The sequence below is a fragment of the Bombus bifarius genome, unplaced genomic scaffold (genome assembly GCF_011952205.1).
Source record: "Bombus bifarius isolate JDL3187 unplaced genomic scaffold, Bbif_JDL3187 scf7180000010271, whole genome shotgun sequence".
Lineage (NCBI taxonomy): Eukaryota > Metazoa > Arthropoda > Insecta > Hymenoptera > Apidae > Bombus > Bombus bifarius.
Window position 1 is genome coordinate 5850124 of NW_022885586.1, and position 25709 is coordinate 5875832.

At 38.4% G+C, this 25709-nt stretch overlaps 1 protein-coding gene across 2 annotated transcripts in view; it reads right to left on the minus strand.

The window, feature by feature from the left end:
• Window positions 1-17325, minus strand: part of LOC117216380 — a 39712-nt gene extending 22387 nt beyond the window's left edge. Inside the window, exons 1-3 of one of the 2 annotated variants that reach the window (XM_033463054.1) lie at window positions 17133-17325; window positions 16657-16913; window positions 11234-11453 (exon numbers count right to left, since the gene is read on the minus strand). In XM_033463054.1, the coding sequence (XP_033318945.1) occupies window positions 11234-11437 (204 nt within the window). In that variant the 5' untranslated portion in view covers window positions 11438-11453; window positions 16657-16913; window positions 17133-17325. Of the gene's footprint in view, window positions 1-11233; window positions 11454-12804; window positions 13327-16656; window positions 16914-17132 lie in introns of those variants that run through there. The other variant, XM_033463053.1, reaches the window with a different exon arrangement.
• Between the last annotated feature and the right edge of the window lie 8384 nt (window positions 17326-25709).

Sequence of the window (25709 nt, forward strand, 5' to 3'; positions counted from 1 at the left end):
TTTAAGATTATAAGAGAGTGCTACTTTGGGACTTGAGTTAAAATTTGGGTTAGTAGCATGAAGATAGGATGACGCAGGAGTCTGTCGAAAGTACATTTAGTCAATGGAAAGTGTCCTTAACGGTTGAAAAACAGGTCACGTGAATTTATGTTGTTCCATAATAATTTCCTAGGAGGCATTATTTTTCGGTCTTTGCACACCATCCATAAACATCCGCAGTGCAGACGTAAGTACCTAGTACTTCTATATCCATACGTTACATTTAGTGATTAAAATTTCATAATAGAAATAATGGATGCAACTTAGAATGAAAGTAAACGTCCTTCGAATCTTATCTTCGCTAAACTACAAATCCTAAATTGCTTCACGAAAACGAGGCGGGACTTTGCTCTCGCAACAACAATTCAGTGATGTGGCGCGCCATAAGGCAAACACACGATTATCAGGCAAACGTTCACGAGGCCCCGGTTGATATCACACGAAGATATAAAACGGGAGACTTCTATGAACAGAGCACAAAGGCGGTTAAAAGGGATAAAGAGCGGGATAGAGGAACACGTTACGACAACAGGGAGGAGCACGAGGGAGGAGATTCACGAAAGAAAGAGTGAATGGGAGCACTGTGTGCCAGATGGTCGACTCGAGTCGCGATCTCGAGTCTCGTCCCATTACTATTTCCCAATGATGAAGGAAGATCTGTGCCGGTGGTTACACTACGGCGAATATCATCGAACGAGAACCGATCATCGAGAGCTCTGGCATTATTGCGCGCTCTGACCTCTGATAATTAATGAAAATTTATTGACCGATCGAGCGTCGCCAGAGTATGAATCGCGATTAATAGGAACGTCTGCCGAGGGGGAACTTGAATGACAAGATAGAAAAGTCTACGCAAATAGAAGGCCCGTTGATAGATACGATTATCGCGAGTCGTAATATCGAAAGAGTGAAAGGCGTGTTCGTGAGGTTGCGATGGAAGCTTACTGAAATTACGTGCACGTAACACCATCGAATTACCCATTGATTCGAGGAATCGTATACTCTTGTGGTTCCTCTCTTGTGTACACGGTTTTCAGCGAACTCGAAACGTACCGAGAAGAAGCTAACAAGAGCGTGTGCATCGGGTAGCGGCGACGAAAAGAAGAATTGTATATACGTCGTACGGGAAGACGAGATGATTAATTCTTGCGGTCGAGCGAGTAACACGAAACTCACCGCGTCGAAATTTTTATCTCGCATCTAGCACCGGAAAAATAAAACCGGCAAACAGGTTCCATAGTATATTCTAGGCTCTAGACATATGTATGACTATTGCTTGCTCTGATACTGACTCATAGAAATGATTAGAAACCGTATTAGTAATTACTTCATATGAAATTATTCCTTTTTAGGAAAAATCGTTTCGTTCAAGATATCGTAAGAAAAATGTGTGACGGATCCCTTGGTCGTCCTACTGAAAGACAGCCATTGTATGTTAGTAATGCCAAATTGTATATAGATGGAGTATAGTAACCACGAATGACCGCTTTTATCAATCTTTACGTTTCTATTGAATGTTTTCGTACCTTTCTCCACGAGAAGAAATAATTTACCTTGTTACTTTTATTACGTTGGGATGATCAGAGTCGATATGTAAATTCATTATCACTCTACACCATGAAGTTTCGCGATTGGCGTTATTATTTAATTGATTCTAAAGATTTAGAATTCAAGATTTATATAGATTTTCCACAGCTTGAACCCTCGAATGACAGAAGCCACGTTACATTATATTTATTATGTTACATAATATTATATCTTTATTTGTTAATATTTCTCGCTGTAAAATCATTGACTCGAATGATTCCAATTTTCATTGTGTTAAAAATCCTCGAATCGCTTTGAAATTAGAATTATAACGCCCACCACTAATGCAAATGTCTATTGCTCACATATTAAGTCTAAATGTCCCTGTTATATGTCCAAACAAACTCTCCTAAGTTACAGGTATCATGAAAAGAGGGAATTCAAAGAGTAACACGAAAATATATATATTTTTCACGCTGGTGCATGTGTAAGTTTGACCGGAGACTTCTACGTGAGCCCACCTTTTTCCTTCACTTTCAGCATTGTGCCAGCCACCGAAGGTATCATTATTCGAGTCCCATAAAGAAAGGCCGTGGATAGCGAAACCGAGAAGAATGTTAAGTGTCGCAATCATGATTGTGTTCGGCGTTTGTAGAAACGCGAAGCGCGACCATCTGCACTGAAGGCTCGAACCGCAATTGTCGCTTTCAATTCAGCCAGATGTCGATCGATGACAGATCAAAGAAAGGGTTTTCAATAAGGGTACACGGGAATTCAATTCGCATAGTCTGTGTTGCGTAAGAAAATTCGAAAGTATCTCATGGGAATTATAAAATGAGAAATTCCTAGTGGCACTGGGATCAGGATGTTTATATAATGTTGGCAAAAAGAATATCAGGAAATCAGAAAGGCGAGATATACAATTTTATCATAGCGACTTCCTAAACATTTTCTCTTGACAAAAATGTTCATCTTTTTAAATTATTTTACATAGCATCTAACTTTCAGATAATTCTTCAACATAATACATATTATATAAGGATCTTTTTAAAGATTTAACTCTTATGTTATGGATTTACTTATATGGCTATGGTCAATAGACGATTTCAATTAAATTTGAGATACGGGGTTCGCGTATTGATTAATTCATTAGCTTTGTCATTTTTTCGCGTCTGAAGGAAATAATTTATGAAAATGTATTCATATTTAAAGGATTGATGAAGTAGACGTGACTCGTAAGAAATGGAAACTTCATATATTGTAATTTAATAACAGGTTTAAATGTTCGACGAGTCTCTATATACTTGTTCTCTACCTCTTCCAAGATTCAATAAAGTATGAACCATAGAAAATCGGAAATTTCATATGTTGTAACTTAATAAACGAACAAGATGTGTGATACCCGTACCTGTCACCAGGCTGAAAGAATCAAGGACACCGTATAAGTGAATTCGTAGAATGCAGCACACGACCTACACGTCGACACGATTGTCTCCCATATAATACCGCGAATTCCTGGTGACACAAGACCTTTTGGCGCCTTTGCAACGATGAAAGTATACAAGCCAACTATCAGCTAGTTAGCACGTGCTTACGGTGTGAACAGTGCGTAGTTGTAAGCAAATCCCAGGATCCGCTATATAGTAACACTTATCCGGGTAATACCTTATGCATACTATAGCTATTTCGCAAGAAATCGTAGAAAACGGTTTATTTTTTCACTTTCAAGGAAAGTGGGACGTGATACGCTAATGTTTCTATTTAGAGCATTTAACAAGTTACAAAATACTTCTTATACAATTCCAATTTCCCATTTGATTTTCTGTAAAATTAAAGAGAATAATATTTCATTTCATAGAGACTAATATGCTACGGAGTAATATGATGATTAAGCTCGATACGATGCAATAAACATGAAAAATGGTACTCTAATTGCCTGTCATGCGTCACAGACCACACTATGACTCTTAGTATTACTCGAGAGTAAGTAGTTTCGCGTACTCGTTCGCGGTCACGTGTGTGAGTAGCCAGCTGCGAGTGCTTTCACCGGTAGCTTGTGACCAATCCCAGACAACATTCATGCTTAAAGAATTCGTACCACGATGCTCATGAATGGGCTACGAGCCTTGATCAAACCGTACGTCGCACCGGCTTTGTGCTCGTAATCAAAGTTTCTTGTTCGCGTAACGATCGATAGCCCTGTGACAATTTAGTTTGGGACAAAGGAGCGATGCAATGGCACTAGGTCTTTAAAACGATGAGCTTGTACGATGTGATAGATTTACAGTAAAACGCAATGTATTGCACGAAACTTTAGATGGTGCCAATAGAATCGTTTTCTATGCAAACTCATATTATATAAATGAGAAGTCATAGATAGCAAAGACGATCTGTGAATTTCTAATTTTATGATTAAATGACACAATAAAATATAGCGAAATCGTTTTTATCTTTTCAATTCCCATAGATGTTAACCTTTTATACTCAGAAAATTTCCATGATATTACCAGCGGCTTCAGTATATGTAGTTTTAATATAAAATTTCTCGGAACCTATGGTTTTATATTCCAAACAACTTGTTATATGAACTCTTTTCCTTTTAAAATAAATAAATGGAATTCTATTATATGCATATTATTACATAGTGATGCACAGGTCCCACATTTGGAGATATAATACTATCAAATATGTAGTACAGCATCACTGCTACGACGTCGTAAAGACCTGACGTCACATCGTCTCTACTATCCCTTAATCATTCTCGTCATCGTTCGTGCGAAGAATCCGCCCCGTGAAAATCGTCGAGAAACGTACTTGAAACGTGTACGTGCGTCACACGAAGTTACATAATCGACGATTGTCACTCACGTTAAGCAACGAATTCCGGCTGGACGATCGGCTAAAACGTTAAATCGCGGATGTGACTATGCACGGAGATAATAACGGACACGGTTTCAATTCCGAATTCGCACTCTGGCATTGAAAGGAGCTAAAAAGACAGAATCAACCGTGACGATTAATCGCCGAGAACGATGTAACGACCGGATCGGTTTACGCCAATAAACCAATGATTCCGTGATCTGAATGCCAAATGTACGCCCACGATGGTCCTTACAAGGACTTTTCGCACACGAGAGTTCCTTTCAATGCTACTGTAATTAATATTAGATCGGTAACGAAAAGTAATTTCCGCTTCATTTGCAATGAAATTTCAATAAACTTAATGTAGAAAGATACGCTCTTAAAGATTTGAGAAAGATAGTATCTTTGGAAAATTCTAAACAACCACATTGTAGAGGATGAAAAGCCATAAAACTTCGAATTTAACATCTTTTCAATAGGTACATTGTATGATTTCTTTAGAATGACGTTTTCACCCCTAAGATCAATTCTTTATCGAAATAAGAAATGGCATTGTTAATAATATCACTTGAATTATAATTTTAGAACGTTTCGTTGTTTATGAATCTTCTAACTGAATTTTCTATTTTTCTTCGACTATATTAGGCGATAATCATAACAGTATTGAAGAAACACAGTATTTCTAAAATCCTAGGATACGCGTTCAAATTAGAACGAACCACGAGCTTCTTAAAGACCAGCCATGTAATTCTTCTGGCGCCAATCTTCAGATTTTTTTCTTTCTGCCGATACACGAGCGGTTCTGGGAAAAACGGGTGAACGGCACAGATAAGGGCAACACCGGGAGTCTGAAACTGCAGATAAATGGAAAGAGAAACGGTGTTATTTATATTCGATGATCGATAGCCGCTAACTTGTTATCACAACGGAAGCCGAATCACCGATTCTCGGTATTTATTGTAAGATGACGGAAGTCTCGCTCTTTCTTACTTGCTAACTGCGAATGAAAACTGAACTTTATCATAAGAAAACGCGTGTATGAGAAAGACGAACCGCGATTACACAAGAATTCCGGTATCTAATCGCTCGAACCTTTTCCTGTTCCAAATTATCTCTGGATTTGTTCTGTCAACGATGTACGATCCACAGATTTGCCGAATCTCGCGAGTATACATCTGGTTTCTTAAAAGAACTCGCTATGAAAATAAGCAAAACGACCAAATAGATATCTGACAGAGGTAAAAACTGGCGTAAGTGAGTTTTAATCCAGTCATAAAACACTGGAAGAGATGTTAGCCTCGATATTTTTCACGTCACACATGTCAACGATGTTTTTGTTAAGTCCACGCGTGTTTACTTAAGAGGCAGCACTCGCTTAAAAATCTCATGTCCCCGTTGCGCTCCAAGAAGAAGAGTTCATCTCGCGAGTCGTTCCTCTTACGAGAGAACAGAAGCGGATAATAACCTATAATTATCAGCGAAGGGACAGAAGAAGAACAGAATGTTCTCGTGGCTCGTGCGTTCTTTAAATAACCCTCTAAATATCTGTCAAATGCTTCCAAAATTACATCTAAAGGGTTGATCGATAAAGATAAAATCTTCTATTTATTGTACAATAATACCTAATAAGAATCTATCGGTGCACCAATTACGGTTTCCTTTGCGCTACACCGTGACGTAATGGCATTCCCTCGTCGTTGGAAAGCGCCACTTAATACTGTTACATAACAGGCAGCGTTCCATAAAGTCATTAGCATGATAATAAATCAACGGATACCGTAGAACGTGGAGCAACCCCTCTTAGTATACTGAGTATACTATAACTCCAGTTTCGTAGCCTAATCGTGTGAATTCGAGCCACGTTCTGCCCGTAGCGGATATATAAAAGAGATGCCTCCATAGCAGACATAACTCTGACGATTATGTGGTGCGTTTTATAGGAGAAGCATCCTTGAAACCGGTCAAGAAACCCTGGATCGTTTGTATCCTGATTATGGGGTATTCTGACTCTTTCTACAGGCTTCATAAAAAAGAAAAAGTTTTTCAAGCTAAAAATACGAAGAGATTTCCTTTTGAAATTCTGGTTTACCGTGTCGCCGTCATGCGGGTGCACCAACGCATGATAATTAATGCGGCCAATAATTTATTACGATTGCGCCCCCAGGTTTCGTGAGCCGTCGATGACGGAATCGGAGCAGGAAGCGAAAATACCACGGCTTGCAGCACGGACTTTCCTGGTTCGTTCACAAACTTGTTCTTTTCTTATTGTCCGCCGCTTGGAAATCTGGTTGCGCAAGGACTATTCTAATATTGTTTCGGAGACAATGCTGTTACGTGTCGAGAAGTGCTAAGAAATTCGTTGAGACAGCTAACTTCTGTTCTAATGATAAAAGTGAGATTAATTTATACTGAATGGTGTGAAAAAATATTTTTATATTTTCGAAACTCTGCATTGGATTGAAGTGAATAGAAATCTAATTTCAGAAGATTGGGATAATGATTGACATCCTTGATATACTACTACTAACCCATTATTATATTGTACTATTATACAATAATACTATATTTTTGTAGTTCCAAGAAACTAAACTAAATTATGATTTTATTAAAACTATAAATATCTCGTAATGAATGTTTATGATCCTACTTTATATACCAAAGGTTGTACAAATTTTACTTTTTTATAAAGAAACATTGCTACATTTCCATTTTTCTAAACAACTGTACTGAACTATAGTTTTAATACAACTGAATAAAAATCAAATTGCAGCAAATTAATGAGATGATTAATGTATCTGATGGTAAATAATACTTTACATTGAAACCTAATAAAAATTCAATAGGGAAAGGTGAACGTATGCGTACAACCATTCTTGAAATGTCAAAACTCATAATGGACATAATCTTATAATGGAAAATTATAGCCACCTGTAACAATGAAAGGGTTAAGCATCTCCATTGACCTTCTGCAACCAAAAAAAAAGCTATTATGAAATCTCTTCTAGCATATTGGTTTCATGACGAGGGCCATTGTAACGTAGCAAAATTATGCAGACAGAAGTTGTAAGAGTAAACCGTCACAAGAGTGAAGGTCGATCGATCGACAGATAAAAGCCTAACATTCTGATGGAACAACGGGTAGTACGTTTTATCAAGACCGGTTCAAATAAAAGATACACGTAGACAAGAAAGCCGGAACTACGGGCCGCCGCGCCGGATGTTGCGAGGTCCGAGAACGCGAGACAAGTCCGGCATCCAGAGACGGAATGAGAAGGTACATGGAACGTGATTTCGTGCGTATAGCGGTAGGATGATCGATCATCGATCATTGAGATGATCCAGATTCTGCAGCATGGAATTTCCTTTACGTGAATTTTGCGGTTTTTAATTCGACTCTTGTACGAGCAAATATTTAATATTTTTAGTGAAATTTTACATGTGACAAATTGCAAGTTATTAGTATTAACAAATTCTTCTGCATAGTAGAAACAGTTTTAAATAAATTCGACAAATAAAATTTGATTAATTTGATCGATAAATAAAGATAAATTTGGCAAATTGCAAGTCATTTGATTATCCTATTTGATCCAAAATTAAAACATTGGAAAAGAGAATGTAAAATTTTTCAGTAATATTTGCTAATTTCTCTATATATTGTGCAGATGTTCTAATATTTATAACCGACAGTTCACACGAAGGATATCGTGGAAAATTTATGTAAAACGAACATGTAGTACAAAAGAAGAAGTGAGTATGGTAATCAGAATTAGTGTTCTAAGAAAAAGCAAAATTATTCCATTATCTCGTAAATGTGTGTAATAGAGTATAGTAATTTGTTTCGAAGTATCTAACGATGTATTCCATTAACAGTAAAACGAATACTATATCGAATCGTCATAAACTAACGGAATAGATTAGAGATGATTTAACATACAAAAATTGAAGAGATAAAAGAAGCAACAAATTTTTGTTTGAATAAATGCAAATGTTAGTGGTTTTACGTGCTCGTGGTGTGTAATGATAGCATTTAATATGGTAATGGAATGTCTACGAGAAGACATTGACATTATCAAGATCATTGGACGCGAGTGACGATTTTTCACTTTTCGTCCCAGTTACGTAAAATTGTGTGGTATTCTGAAAGCCGCAATAGTATCGTTGTTGATCTTCCTACAGTTAGTTAACACAAAAAGAAAGCTTTGACCAGAATACATTTTATTTCATACCGGTTTCCAGACTTTTTCTCGACCAGCAAGGGAATAGTAAGATCGTGGTGCTTCCGCGGGTTCTTTATCTTATCGCAAGCACGATAATGTGTCTGGTCGCGCTGCATGGAAATTAAAATAGGACTCTAACACATTAACTTTTACAAAAATATAAAAAAAGAGCTACTGTAAAATACAAATGATCATAAAAAGAGAAGTACAAAAAGTCCCTATTTGTGTCAAGTGACATAAAAATGATTCAACGAAAACAAATTGCAGTCGAACGCGTATCAAAGTACAACTGCTATCAGAGAGACAGAATAGTTTGCTATCGTGACAAGCTACCACCAGCGATTACGCTGTAATCCATACGGCGCCGACTTTTCGGACTGTCATTCTATATTCAAAATGGAGCACGCTATTTATTTTTCGTTTTCTATTGAGGAACATTCCATCGCTCTTAGCCATATCATTTCTTACCAAATTTAGCTTCACGCTATCTTTCAGAGAACTTTCCTTGCAAATTTTTTAAGTCACTTTTATATGAGGAATGAGAAAATTGAATTTAAAGATTAGCAGTTTCACCAAGGAAAACTCTTGATCTCCTTTGCTGTTAGATTATTTAGAAAATTCTTGTGGTTAATTATGAATTAAATATTTTGTAACATCTTTTGTATCTTCTGGACTACTTCGTTCGGAGAGAAAGTTCCTACTTTTCAAAGTTTTTCATGTCGCAAATCGCAACAAGCTGATTGTTCGTAACATAGTCGTTTCTCCGGTTCATTCCTGGCAACCTACTAAGGAACGAAGGTCGGTAGGCAGGGAGCAAGTGCGATTAAGTGGATCCATCAGGGTTACGGCGGTATGTATAGTTTTTCACTTCACATTGTGAGTTGGCCGCAATGTGCGACGCCTTGGCATGCGGGGTTCTCACAGAGAATTCCTGGTTCCATGAACAAAAACTGCGGGACGTACGACGAAGATGAACTTCGCCCATCGGAAGACACCGAAAGAAAAAAAACTTCAACCTTAAGGGTGATATATATCTTCTTTCTTTGAAAAAAAGAAAACGATGACAGGTTTTCTACGAGTTCATGAAACTATCCTTAATGAATTTGTTTTTAGAGTCACAAGACTGTTAACTGAACTATACGAAAGTCAAAAATTAAAATTTAGTAAAAAATTCGTAAAAAAAATTAAGATTTAATCAACGTATTTAGGTAATTGAGAAATTTGGCGAAAAAAATTGTTTACTCTCGTAGAAGTTTAATAGAGGAAGTGAAAAATAAAGAATTGGAGATGTAAATGGGGGGCGTTAATGGTTTCTCCTGAAAGAGTAGAACTAGATTCGTGAAATTTGAGATGACTAACCCACCATAAAAATATTCACAAATCAGTGACCAGGATGCTCATACACAGTTGGTTTCTCGAAGAAGTTAACGGAAGAATCCAGCTGTTTTGTAACGACCTTTGGCGCAGCCTCGTGTGAAACGGGCCAGGCAAACGCAAATACAATGAAAACTCAGCAATGTAACTATGTATTCAACAATCGTGTAGTTAATATCTAGAGAAACTGGGGTGTTGACCGGCAATAATGCAAAGTTCGCATTGTATTAAATGCGATGACCCTAATTTTTATTGACTGAGCCGGTCGACACTAACGATACCGGCGGTATTGACGATGATATGCGAGGTATGCGAGTAATCGACTTTAATGCCAATTAACCTGGCTGGATCGAAATTTTACACTACACGCCACGAAGAAACTACCAGTATATTCGCTAGAAATTTTACTTGAATATTCAAATGGTTTGAGTTGTGTCCTCCATTTCCTCGCAGATGTTGGACTAAACTGGCTACCCTAAGCATCTTGCTGGGATCAAGGGCCTCCGGAGAGTCATGTTTCTGTTCGTGCAAAAAGGGATGCCAAACCGAGCCGCGTGCAGTTGCTGCTTGACGAACTTGGGGACATTCGGTTCGTGAGAAATTCACCCTCATTTCAAACCTGACTTCTGTCAACGTTCAAATAAAACCAATGAAATATCTTGGAATATCTTGAATCGATTAACGCAATGGAAATTTCGTATGACGTAATAATTTCGAATATAACTGATAATTTTAATCAATTGATAATTTTATCACAAATGCTGTTTACTCAATCGAAAATAATCGCGACTATTTTTGGCGGGATAGTAATCAAGCGAATGACTACGTCAGAAATAATCGTGGATTAAACACACGTACCGCCGATGAATCCCATTAGCGCGAACGGACAAGGACACACGTGGTCCAGCTGTTAATAAGTGCAGGCAATCGTTTTGTTCTCGTTTTCATGAAACCGTTTTAACGCCTGTCACGGATAACGTTTTGTTCTCCTCGTTTGCTTCATTAAGCAACCACGTCATTGCTTTTTGTACCCTCCCGCGGCGCGTTCAACCTTTCTTTTTGCTTCATGCGCGACTTTTTTCATCTAGCATGATCTTTTGTTCGATTTAATCCTCATTTGATTACGAACAAAAGGTTCGATCAACCTTATTTTGATCGGGACAATTGAGATCGGTGTGAAAAGGGAAGAATTGTATGTAATTTGATGGACTTACCTGCTGTGGAGTTGCGTCGGCGGGAGAAAAGCTCGAAAGGGCGGTTAAGGGCGCAAGCGAAGCGCACGAAGATGCCCTTGATGGCGGTGGTGTGTGTCCAGGGGTAGGACTTCCGCTTCCGCAGCTACTCGCACCCCCGCTCGAAGCCAGGCTCACGCTATCTGCTCGCCCTCGCCACGGCGAGACTGACACGTGCTTCAGCATCCCTCTTTGATCTCACCTGAAATCGAAATTCGGTTGTTTCCTTTAGTTTTGCTCAAAATATAAAACTGTTAGATCGAACTACATATCTAGAAGCCAAACAACTGATAGACTTTATCGAGACAAAGTCTAAAAATGTTTATCTGTGAAAAGTGAATTATTTCGGATATGTAAAATTAAACATAAATCAATATATTCTGCTCTTAAAGAATACCAGAAATCAGATTCATAAAAGATTAGAAAATAAATTGAAGAAAAGAAGACTGATTGAACTTAAGAAACAAACTGAGGAATTTTCAGAAAACATAATTGATCAATTGCATCTAGCGATTTAATCTAATAATCTATTGACTGGATCCTGCAGTTCAATTACATCCAATAACATTAAGTATCACGCAGATGAAATTAAATGCTGATTTAACTATGCGTTTGAATTTGAATCTCCTTTCAACATGTAAAATTGAATAATTTCATTCAAATAATATTCCAAGAAGCAATTTCCAATTGTACATTGTAATGCTTATTGTTGTATCATTTAATTGTGCCTTTCATTGTGATAATTAATCCAATAACGGAGAGGAAACTAGTTTACGGGTCGGTTAGAAGCGAGGATTAACAAGAATCCTGAAAACAGGTTGATCTAATTTTATGCTATCTTTGGTGCTACTTAAGATAGGGTAATGTATACGTGACATCTATTTAGGATAAAAAGTTAATGTAGCTGATAGCTTCTTCGGCCTCTCTCTTCAAGGCTACGAAGAGGGGAAACAACCGTAGTGAAGGACGTTTGATAATTATCGACGAGACTGTAGATGATTACCGAGCTGTGCCTGGTACATGTTACTAGAAAAAAAACTAGCATCGACGTAATTTCGTCGGGCAACGAGAGACAGACAAAAGAAGGAAAGCCCTTGAATATCACATAAACAGCTTAAGGGGCGACGCAGCTGCGTGCCAGAAGTTCGAAAGCTTAAACATTCGCGAGAAGCACGATGCGCATCCAAGAGGTAGCTGTACGTGGTCCGATTGTTAAATGTTTTCATAACAAGGTAGCTCAAGAAAAAACTGGTAACCATTCTCACAGCGTTAACTGTATTTTTCTCATTAATAATAAACAGCCATTCTAAACATCGACGCTCGATACTTCGGGCCATGTATGGAAGACCATTCGTATCTATTGAATTAAATATATTACAAAATCAGCCGTATTAATTATTTCCTTTTAATTAAAAGCGTGCCGCGAAGCTCATATATATCCACACACACACGAGGGATATGTTCATTCAAATGTCACGTGTTACGGAAAAGGACAGACGGTATCGATAACGTTATCACGCGATACAGTCATGAATATTCACATGGATACTTACTTTTTACCAATTCACAGCTGAGTGCAGCCCGCACTCGCAGTCCGGTGCATACGTCAATGCGCGGGAATCATGTTTACACTTGGCGAACAAGTGGCATTGAGTGCATCCGATAATAATTACACCTTACGACACTGTTAAACAAATTAGTCCCAAATATTGTTCAACGATTAATAACACATTATCTAGACAGTCCCTATTAAATCTTCCAGTTTCTGTTGTTGGAAATCTTCCAAAAATACAAAGTCACTCGACGAATCCTCGTGGAACAAGCTTCTCCTTCCTCGAATCCACGTAATTATCTCGATGATTCACTGTGACACGAATTATTATTCTTACTTATGTTTTTAGTCCTTTAATGATTTTGATGGATTTAATATAAGAATAAGAGACGCGTCGCGCGATGCTTGAACGAGCAAAGAACGAGACGCCTCGTCCAGCGTTGAAATCACCCGTCTGCACGACGTTCCACACGCCACGAGCGCTGCGCTACGACTGAAAGGGACGCGTGAGCAGTCGCGTCGTGTAAAGTCGGCGTAGTAAGCCTACGAGGCGTAGAGGAAAGAAAACGACCTTCCTGCGAGTGCACGAGACCCGCCGAACGTTCTATGCGCGCGACTTTCTATCGCTGTGTTGGTGCGGGGGCGTGAATCTCGTTACCGTACGGTCGTATGTCCACGAAGAGTATCTTCTCTCTCTTTTCATTCTATCTCTGTTTCTTTCAAAGCTTGCAACTTTTCAGCAACGAGTAGGCGTTCATTTGTAAGCTAGGAGGATGTCCGGGGTTTAATTCCTTCTTTGCTTTCGTCTCGTTTCACTGATCCTTCGCCATCATCACTTTTGGGGTGCATATATTAAAAAAGGAGTGAGTTGATGCGAAATAAATTTGAATCATATAGAAGCAAATGTAACTCTTCTATTATGTTTGTAAACATTTACGTTGGTAATTGGGTCCACACGGCTCTGCGGGAAAAAGGGAAAAAATTCACAGAATGCAGATAGTATGCAAAAATATGTAAAATATCTAAAGTATAGTACTCGTCATGATATGTTTAATATCTGATATGTTTACCTGTTTAGTTGTATTCACAAAAATATATACGAATCTCATTGTCTGTTAATAATTATGATTCTATAAAGTTTTAACAAAGTCATCAAAAAATTCATTGTGTAAAAAAAAGATCAAAAAGACTTTATTAAAATTCAATTTAATTCTACTAAAATTCAATCCAGAAAGTACACTAAATCTGCTAAAGATTAATAAGTTGATTTTTAAATGAAAATTGTATTGAAATAAATAAAATTGTACAACAAGATTTCTAATTTGTAAGCTATTCTTTCTTTCTGTCGGCTTAACGAGCATGTTTATTATAAGGAACAACATACGTGATGAAATTTGAATATCGACGTAATAAAAGGGAAGAGTATAGTATTTTATATTTCGTATAGGTTTGGGAGTACGTGGGTACAAGGTGTTTCCAATTTATTACTGAGACGATCATAGGGTGAGAAGTAATTCAACCCGTGACATGTGACGCCTTAAATGATGATTGAAATTCCGTAAACGCGTCAAGTAGCTTCCTAAGAAAGTAAATTACAAATGTCTTTGGAACAAGTTCTACCTACTAATGGACGTCACGCGCGACTTTCGAGATTCTGAAAAAATGCAGTCTAGCTGCTAATGGTTACCGCGAATACACACGCCCAGTCATCTCGTCTTCGTTGTTTCACGTACAGAAAATTCAGAAAGCATAGACCGATAGTAAATCACGACTATACGAAGTTATTATCAGATTTTTTCAAAGAACGTCATGAATTCTAAACGAGCCTTTCGGAATAAGTAATGCAGGGAGACGTTTAATAATGTCGATAATATTAAATATGCGCTTCTATTATAATTGTTGATAAGTGAACTTTTTAAGGCAATCTTCTTTTAGAGAAAATGTAGAACGTTGGTAAGAGGCTGCTTTCTGATAAACTCCTACGCGATACTCGCGACTCGCAAGTTAAATCGACCGTGACAACGAGTTATCTTCGATACAGAAGTTTCGTCTTCCCTTTATAGAAGGCGATATTTTAGTCATACGACGGTGCCTATATTGACGAAACAGAAAAAGAATTACATAAAGACGAGAAGTAGTGCTTCCTACGTAATCACATAAAATCCATGAATGTATGGGCGTCGATTATACATCGAGGGAAAAAATTTCGTGTTAATTTCTTCGAAGAAAAACGATTGTTCTTCACGTAGGAGTACAACTACGAAAATGTCTGTAGCTTAGACAGAAATGTCTACACTTATGAAAAACCTATGATTATTTCCTAGATTAAGACTCGATTGAAAAACATTTCATTTTCCAGTGTTCTAGATACGATCTAAATTGAATAAACGCGATCCCTCGAGCAGAAGACGAAAGAAAGTTATGCGTTTGCTTTCATTCCGGAAACGACTAGGGCAATTTCCTTCTTACCAGTGATAATCTTTTTACTGATTTCTCTCGCGACGTAACGCGGAGCTTCTCTTTCGTCTGAGATCCTACGGATTCCGCAAGTATCGCCTTTGAACAGGTGAAAATGCTTCACACGTTTGTTCGTGAGTGCCACTTCGCTCGTTCACAAAGACTGCGAAAAGAATCAACATGAGCAGAACCGATTGGTCCTTGGGTAGGGTGCAGGTTGCATGTTGAAACGTAGAAAAGACGAATAGGAAGCGTATCATTATACCTGCGTGGGTTTTACCTTGCAAGGGATGTTCTATGGGGTGGTCGAGTTATTTAAAGTAGATATGATATGGTTATACAGGTATTAAAAATATCTGAATAAGAATTTTGAAATTGATAGTCTCTATTTATTAAATTTGAAGCTATAGTTAATAGACTACTCAACCATTTACCAAGTAATTCTATGATTTATAGGTAGATTAAATAAATTATGATCAACTGACAACACTCCCTTCCTATTATAATTGTGTTTTTTTCACGTTGGAGGTCGAAGACCCGTGAAGAGCGTAAAACATTCTGATACTACTGTCGGTACCATCAGAAGGATTTTATAGACATCTCAACCCTTAAGTAGAGGAACGTCGAGTAAATATATCGCAACGTGAAAGCCGTGGAGTCTCAGCCACGCGTGATATCGCGATTCCCTGGTGCAACACTCTTGCCTTTTGTCGCGAACAACGAGCCTCCTGTGAGAAGCATTTCCCTCGGCTGTCTGGCTTCGTTCGCGACGATCTCAAGGAGAAAATTCAATTAGCTACGGCAACTAGATCACTCCCGTCGCAGCTGCAATCGGCAGATAACTCTGAAACTTGTATGTCATGCGAAAGGAGCACTCGAGTGCGACTTTCGATTCGCTCATTTATCATAGATGCAGCTCGTCATCGTGCCATGACTCGGATCTCTTCCAGGCTTAGAATGTTCCAAATTTTAGAAAATAAAATTATCGTGAATCGCTTATGAGACGTTTAAATCCTCATAAATCACTAAGAAAAATTCAGAAGTCTTGGCTGAAGGAACATTGCACTATAGAAAACAAAAATCCTTCCTATGAGACACAAAAAGATGTTTATATGTATATCGTAGCTGTAATTTGAAATAATATTTTGTATCATATCATGTTACATCATTATACTATTTATGTTAAACTATAACCCCAAATCTAAATAAGATGAATGAAAGATACCAAAATACAAGTTCTTAAGATGCAATACATACATACATGTATTTACAATTCGGAAATTGTCAATCAGTAGGAATTAAGATTCTAATAGTACCTCTGCTAAACTATAGTCCGAGGTCGATATTCAATGAATGAAAATGTTTTTACCAATTCATACAGCAGGAACAAGCTTACCAGGGACGGGAACTCGGTTAGAACGAAGTCAGAGAGCATATCGGAACCACGGTGGTCAGCCACTTTATCCTCGTGCACGCAACAAGCACGTCCAGCACCACGAGCACGCTGCTATGGCATGCATACGCCGCTATGGGAGTTTGGCAGCAGCGGTCCAGGTCGCTGGCTCTCATGGTGTTGCGTTACTTTCCCACAGGCGAGTCTCTTCCTTCGTGTGCAATTCTTTGCAAGCTGCACGGCGTACGCCCATCGTGCACCTGCACACGCGCGTACGTGTACCCACACTGTTGGAAAGAACACGTTGACGAATGTACAGGGTTGTATAGGTAGGAGACGAAAATGGTCAGACGGAGAAGGTGGAAGAGAATGAAAGAACGGGAGAAGCACGCATCTCACCTTGCAAGGCGAACCTGTTCGTCGGTACCGAAACCGAATATCGTCTTAAACCGAGTGTTACGACCTGAAAATAATGTTACCCCTGAGGATCTTTAAATTTCAGGCTACGGGACCTGTGGCGGAAGCGAGCCGACAAAGCACCATATTATATGCAGTCGATGTGGAATTCGATTTTGATGGACCAATTTCATCCTTCATTCGTGCAGTTCGAAGAGAAATCTGGGAAGAGAGAAGTATCGATGAGACTTCTCTGAGCTTTGATACTGGAGAAAAAATTCTTTAGAATGGAGAAATGGACGATATATATCTTATATATGTAATGGTGATTTATAGTTAGTGTGTTATACGAATATTTTTAGAAATTTGCGTTTTTAGATTAGATGATCTATTAAGCGGATCACGAAAATCAAGCTTAATTTGTAATTTGTAATACGTTAACATGGAATGAGTAATTGCTTTGAACAGAGAGAATGGTTGATGGGATTTAATGTCAATCCAGCAACGTGGCATCGTCCAGTTTCCGGCCTGCGTGACGGGACTGATTTCCGGGACCGTGCCGTGCTGCATGCATTCAAAGGGACCCCCAACATCAAGTGGACTCTTTCCCCATGGTCATCGACGAGTTCGTGTCCTTTCCCATGGGTGTTGTTTTCTGCATCTGCAACTGTACACTAACCCGATAACGTCATATTGTTTGTTAAGGTTTAACACGCGCCGAGATAATTGGGCGAGATCATGATGAAACAAAATTGTTTACTAATCGTGTCCACCGATAATTTTTCTATTCATTGAAGATCCTTGGATTGTTTTTCCGAACGACTTAATTTTTTAATGACTTATCCGAGTAATAAATACTGTAAATACCTAAATTCAATATAATTACGCTTAAGATATAATAAGGAAACAAAGAGAACAGGGAAATTTCCCAAAACTTGTACCAAATATAAAATTAAAAATACATATGTTTAAGAAATTAAAGTACTTTTACGAGATGTTCTTAGGAAGAGTAAGTGTTTCGTATACGAAGTACGAGTAGTCTGTTACGCGAGCATTCTCCTGATGCAAGTAGCGCAAGAAAACCGGAGTAACGGGGCCCAAAAAATTTTAAGTGGATCGAAAGAAGCACCGCGGGATATCTCGATTGCATATCCCGCGGCATCCACTATAACAAGATTTGCCGACGGCATCTAGTTCAGGAGATAGTTCTTCGATGAGTTCTTCATTCCCAGGAGTGTTGCTTTCATCGCGAAGCTGTCTGATGCCGCCATTACTTCAAGATCCACTTCAACGAATGTATCGGTTATTTCTGAAAGTAAAGAGGAAGTGTCTCTCAGTTCCAGTTTAAAATTTTATCTTACGAATAAAACATCGAAATATTATAAATTAGGAAGCCTATCGTTACTGGTGCCAATTTTGGAGTACCATAAGATAGTTGACTATCATAAAGTTGAAAAATAGATGAAAGGTTGATTTGTATTTTCTCTATCTTTAATTTCTGAGTTTATTTACTTATATTCTGGGATTGTTTATTCATAGTTCATATTAAAACATATATATATTTTTTGATAACAATGAAAATTTACAGATAGCAGAGAACATACATTAATCAATGACGATTAATCTCCTAAGTGCTCGCCAGTTTAGGCCATCAAGTCAGGTGAAAAAGGAAAAGTTATTCAAGACGGGCGAAACTAGTCCAGTCATACTCCAGGTATTAAATCTCGATATTGCTGCACTTAGTAAACAACCAATTTCCGTTCCTGAGACCACATCTTGTCTTGAAAACGTGTCAAGAAATAATCCATGCCTTTGAAAAATTATGCACAGCAGAAGTATTTGAATTTATTATAAAAGAAAACAGATTACGCTGAAACTATTCGAACGGAATGTTTGCAAGTGACACGAGGAATTCGAGCGTTACGCCAGGCGCGTTTAATTAACGACAAAAGTTCGTAATTACTTACTCTGAATGGTATACACGTTACGTAATAGATTAATTGATCCCGAGTTTATAGGATCGGCAATTCGGGAGTGGTTGTGCACATATAGAACACCTCTTGCATTCTATCCGACCATTGACTTACATTACACGCTTCGTGAACTTTCCGATTTCTTCAGACAGAGTTGACAGAGGGCAACGAGGGGCAACGAACGTGTAAATGGTATAAAGAGACCCCTGACAGATCACGAAATTACTATTATCGTCAAAAAGAAGTTAGCACAGTCGTTGCTACTAAAATAAGACTAACCACCCCTTCGAATTGCGTTCTTTCTTTCATTAATTATTTTTAGTGTCTGTTCCAATACATATTGCTTTGTACTACTACATTAAATACAAATACAATCAAGCATTCTTAAATTCTTCTTTCACTAAAAATCTTTCTATTTTAAGTAATAATATTTGTTTCAATACGCTGCCTACTGATTTGTCTCTCTAAATTATTTCGTCGAATCGCACAGAAATTAAAGTGGAATAATTAAATCACCAACACTACTCAAGAATTAACGCTAAAAATAGCAATAAATATATTACATGTATGTCTACCAGCAAATAGTAACATTTAGTCTTTCCTTGCTTCTTCAATTTTAAGTACTATTTTTAATAATTTTTTCTGTCTGATAAGTGCATCAATGCGTATAGAAATTCGACTTAATCTCTTTACTTCCTGTGAAGACCAAGGAAGAAATTCGAGGCGCATCTCAGGTTCGACAAATATGATTGATAATTCTAAGATGAGGCATACGGTCATGTTCCATTGTTAAGACTTTTTATCTTAAACGTACGTCACGTTTACGCCGCTATACATAGCTCGTTAAATATCATATGACGAATAAGTTATGACTAAGAGACCGACGAGTATGTCATAGGATAAACAATTCTGATCGTCCACTGACAAACATTCGCTGACAATAAGACGCCGCGAGAGTATAAATCGTCTTTCCGCGCGGATCTATCGTAACCGAAGAATCAAAACGTACATCATCCTGTCGTTCGCGAACAGCGCGGCTTTCATCCAAGATGTACTCGTACTATGTAACGACGCACGTGGAAAGTGTAAAATATAGACTCGACAAATTGGAAAAAAGTTGTGACAGAAAAGTTCGTAGAAAGTTCAAAGTTCATATACAACTGTAATTAACACGTATTACGTGGAAATAATTTATGTACTTCAGACGTGTAATATTATAAACTGCTGGTAATATGTATATATCGCCAAACAAAACAGTCATACGAATGGGAATTAAGTTTACAGATTACACTGATGAATAAGAGTATCGGTACTGATCAGATTTTTCTGTAAATTCCCGTGTTTTGTAAAACGTACAATTTTTAATTAATATTTTTACGTAAAATATGAACTTCGAAATTAAAGTAAAATAAAAATTCTACTGTTTTAAAATCAATATTAATATCATAACTGTTTTCAACCCTTGTAAATCATATTTTATAAAAGAAAATTCCATAAAGAATCACATTTTTACAAATTAATACAGCACATTACCAGACAAGAGATGTTATTCTGTATCGCTACTTTTGTTCATCTCCATACATTAACGTGAGCTCTACGAACGATGCTTTGTTTCTTTATTAAACAGGACACGTTGTACCAACGCAAATTTACAAAACGAGGCTTAGAAATAAGGGAGCAGACGTAGCATCGTCGTGTAGCAAACACCACACCCTTTAAAGGGCCGCGCCTTACAAAGGGAGCGGCTCGATCGTTGCACCTTCCACCCTTGCACGCAAACACACGTCGGATCGTTATTCCTGCGTTTTCATGTAACGAAGCCACTTTAGTATGATTACACGTAAAAGCATCGTGATGAAAGAGGAAACGACGCCAGGAACGAATAATGTCTTTTGTGGAACAGCTCGTATATCTTTCTGACAGAATCTAATAAGCGGAGTGACACCAGCGACAACGCGCGAAACTCGAATTTCCTCGTTTCTCCCGTTACGATTCGATCTCGTTGCGATTATCAATCAAACCGTGACTAAACGGCGGAGACGATCCATTAGAAATTAGAAGCGGTACCGTACGAATTGTTTCAACAGGGAAGGTGAACAGTACCATCACTTTCTGTCTCATTAGATTCGCAATTTCTCAGACATTTTTTCACCTTCTTCCGGAAACGAGCCCCCACTTCCGGGTTTACAAGCGCGATTTCGCGACGAACAATGGAGCTTCGATTTGTTCCACAGGGTCTGCCCGTGTATTTCCGGCACTGCAGCAGTGTAACACCTAAATCGCTTCCACTTCCGCCGGATTCTCGCCTACCTAACCGTAACGATGAAAATAAAAATTGCCCGGGAAGCTCCGTGAACTATATTACTCTTCTATCTATAGTCTATTGCCACTAGGTTAATACTAAAGTACAATGCCTTGATTTTAATATTCTTCACATTTTCAAGCATGATCCTCTGCACGCTATCCTGATATACCGCTACGCGCTACGATGATTTAGTCCCGTTAACCATGAACTAAAAATCCACGAATCGTCGCAAGAAACAATCTCAATTACTGAAAATCGTCTCCGCGTCTAAATTCTGCTAGCGAGTACTTTTCAGCGTGCACGCAACTGCCTCGCTTGCACAAAGTTTCATATCTTGCCGTGTCAACCATTGCGTTTCGTGTGCATGCGTGTCCACTAACCGCACGCAAAATTGCGTAGACACGCACCGACTACAAATTCTTCTAAATCAGCAAGAACGTAGGAATGGCTGCTTTCGGTTGTATGCAACGAAGATGCAATTAATTAACTCGATATTCGAGTACCGTTACTTCATGCATCATTCGTTACGGGGTTTGCGAAAAGCTACGGGAAATTACACGAGACGATGAACCGGGATTATGATTATTCACCAAGGGAATTTCAAAACTACTGTTTGAAAATGCAGATCCATTGCAATGCATTGGCACGAGCTGCCCGTGTCACAACACACGTAAACGATTATTGAGTCGCGCGTTTTGTCACGTACATATCTGACATCTGTTTGCTACTACAGGATCCGACGGTATCTCGAAATACTAACACTACGACGACGATCAATAAATCACAGTTCATTTGTTGATCTTCGATCGAAACGAGGCTCGTGCAAGCTACGATAACTGTACACGATAAGTGACGACGGTAAATAAGGTATAGCCGCGCGAAATGATCGTGGATCTATACCGTGTATCATTTAACGATTGCCACGCTGGAAACGAGAATATCGGTGTAATTATATACGCTCATGAATCATACGAATTCGTCTTGAAGCTTTCTAGTATATTTATTAATCGGTCGTGGCATACGTGACACGGATTTTTAGAAGAAATAATTCCATACAAGGTATGATAAGGGCATCGACGTTTCCGGCAAGCGAGTCAGCAGAAGTAATTCTTCGCTGCAAATCGAACATCTCCGCGGTATGAGTTGGAGAAACGGGCAATTGGTTCGAGGCCACGAAGTCTTCTTGCAACGAAGTCTTCCTGCAATCTTCGATCAGACAGATCGCGTGTAACTTAGAAAGGTTCTCGAGCAGTCATGTGAAACAAATCGATTTAGCTTAATTCATTAGACTTGAATATCTTTGATATGGAGGAATAATATTCAATTAAAAATCCTTAAAAGAATAGTTTTCAAAAGACTCTCGATACGAAATTTTTAAATACATCGTGTGGGAAAATGTTTACGTAATGAAGAAACAGGTGACATAAAGCATTAGCCAAGTGCCAGAATTCTAATCACGGTGAAACCTGTTCCTTTCAACTCTGGGAACTTGCAGCCTGTTTACTAATTTCAGGATATGATGAAGGTGCGATCGAGTTTTCACCACGCTGTGTTATGCATTTCCGGCGCGCACAGTATGTGACCGTGCTAAACGCTCGATACTTTCATTGCTTAAGAATTTCAAATTTCCGGTACGAAATCTCTCGGTTCTCGGACATGATGAAACGATATGTGAGTTTTATTACAGCCAAATCGTTTGACGAGAAACATCCATTTTCTTTCTATGTGGAAAATTGAAAAAATTTCAAATTTCAGTATACATAAAATCGAATAATAAGAATCTTAGGCAGAATAAAGAGATATAAAGCGCAATGAAGAATCTGGAAATCCAAACATCTGGAGCATTATAGGCGTTTCGACACCCATACCTCGCAACTGGTAGTGCGTGACCGTCTCGTGTGACCTCGGCGAACCGAGACGAGGCTCATCGAATTCTGGTCCCAAGTGTTTCCTTAACTGCCATCTTAATTCAAATAGTTCCTTTCAATTGATAATACAGAATTTTATTAATTGAAACGAAATCTCAATTAGTTGCCGATTAATCTATTTGTACGTATGGTATTGCAGAGTGCACAGTCGTTCGCCAGGCGATCTGAGATATTGTAGTTTGTCAAATTTAGAGGAAGGCTATGTTATATATTTTGAAATGAAAGTTTATAAAATTCGTGAGTCCATTAGTGGCTATTGTTTAGCATTTTCCATATACGCGAGGAAAAATAGTATACATAAAAACATTTAGTGCGCAAAATTAGTATGGCAGTAGGTTAAATGAATTCCTGATTAAATTCAATTATCGGACTATGAGTTCGTACTATGTGAACGGAAAATGAGTAAGTAGTGGGAGAAATTATTGAACTCCTATTATATGGATTACATTTATATGAATAAATTACTTGTCGATGAGTTCTATTTTAACCTTCTCTCGGCATAACAAGAATCTTAGATGTTACAGTCAAAACATATTGGACTGGCAAGGTCATTCAGATGAGACTCGTACTTTCATTTCGCATAAGTATAACTCGATTATTCACTTCAAAGGCAGAAAGCGTAATCCTACTCTCTTTGCAAGATAATACGAAGCGATGAATGTAATCCTCGGCATTCCTGCGCAAGAAATTCGTTTATACCAATGGCAATTTGCAGATTCATCGCGGGTACTTAAATATTAAATAAAACTTCCTTCGGTATAATTAAGGGGCTAAATTGGTCGTTTAAACGCTGCTCAAAAAATGTTTTTCGACCATGCCCCTAGACGGGGCGAGAGTCCAGTAACGCACATCTGACGCGAATAACGTGGGAAGCGTCCTTCGCGAATAACGGCCTTCCTGAATTGCGTGAGAGAGGCAAATTAACTCTTCGTTGCATACATATATTCACCGCTTCTATGGTTCTGGTCGCGCGAATTTGCCTTATTTCCACTGGTTTCTAGTCTATTTTCCATCGCATTTTCTTCTACTCTTGCTTTCGAGATCACGCAACTCGAAAGCTTCGCATTCCAGTATTTTCTTCCTCTGTTTCCCCGATACCCTTTATTACGAGACCTCACTTTCACTCGTTTTTATCCATCGAGAAATCTTGCTGTCTGACCGGAAGAACGTTAATTTCCTATAAGCTGTAGATCCGTTATTATTTATAAAGTAATTGACGTTACCAATTAGAACCTTGTATTCTAAAATATTCCCTTCTTCTTGCTTTCGGGATCACGCGTCTCGAAAGCTTGCCTGTGTTTAGCGGTCGTCGTTCTTTGGCTCGAGCGTCTGAGAAAGGAAAGCGGCAACCCTCTCTCTCTTTCTTTTTCTTCGTCGAACGACCTATTGTTTCTGCGAGATGGATGGGAACCGCGAATATGCTGCGGATGGTGGTAGTTGTCTTGCGATTATTTTCTTGGTACTAATCTAAGATGCGCTTGTGTGATAAAGAGGAACCACCTGACACGAAGCTGAGTATGTATTTATGCTATATGTATAGCTGAATATGATCTTCGTGTGGAAGTTCATGCGGAACACGGTGAAATCTCTGACTGTTAATTTGCTATCGTCTATAGAGAAGGCCACTTTAATTGTTCACGAGTAATTCATCAATAGACTGCGATTCCTTTTATGCAAATTCATGTTTTTATGAATGCAATTACACTTCGTCCTCTAAATATTATAACGAGTACTTATCGTGGATTTTGCACATTTAAATTTCTTACCTATACGTAAGCACCCATAGTTTATTTATTAATTGAGTATTAATCGAGTATTTTCAAAGAATCAGAACCTTTGTAATAAATTTCGACATTGAATCTTCTTCGTCTATGTTGATTTCGAATTGAAACAATTCCACGTAAAGAATCAACGAACCACGAGGATCATTTGCATTGGAAATGAAGTCATAAAATCTCGTGCCACTTTCGATGAATTTCGTACACCGTATGTAATATGAATATTTCATGCAAGCGTTAATTAACAAAAATATTTGATCCAGTCATCAGATCCACGAAGAAGATCTCAATAATGGAGCATAAATGTTGTTGATACTATATCTACAACTTTTCCATTAAGATGCATAATTTCTTTTGATGCTGTATCGATAAATGTCTAGGTTACAGCATTATTTACAAAGTTATTACATGGCAAAATCGATCTTGATCGGTGGTAGTTTTGATCGAAAGTAATCGAAGAGATTCCTCGACGATAGAGTATCTTAGGCACAACTAGTCGGGCTTCCGTTTGAATTCCTGACAAGGTAACGACCAAGAAGGAGCATAATACTTCACGAAGCAACCTCACATGCGACACAATCAACCCGCACACCAGTCAAACGGGACACGCACGATAGAAACACGTGCAGCGCGCACACATGTGCAGGCCGGTTAAACGGGAGAACCGGCAAGACTT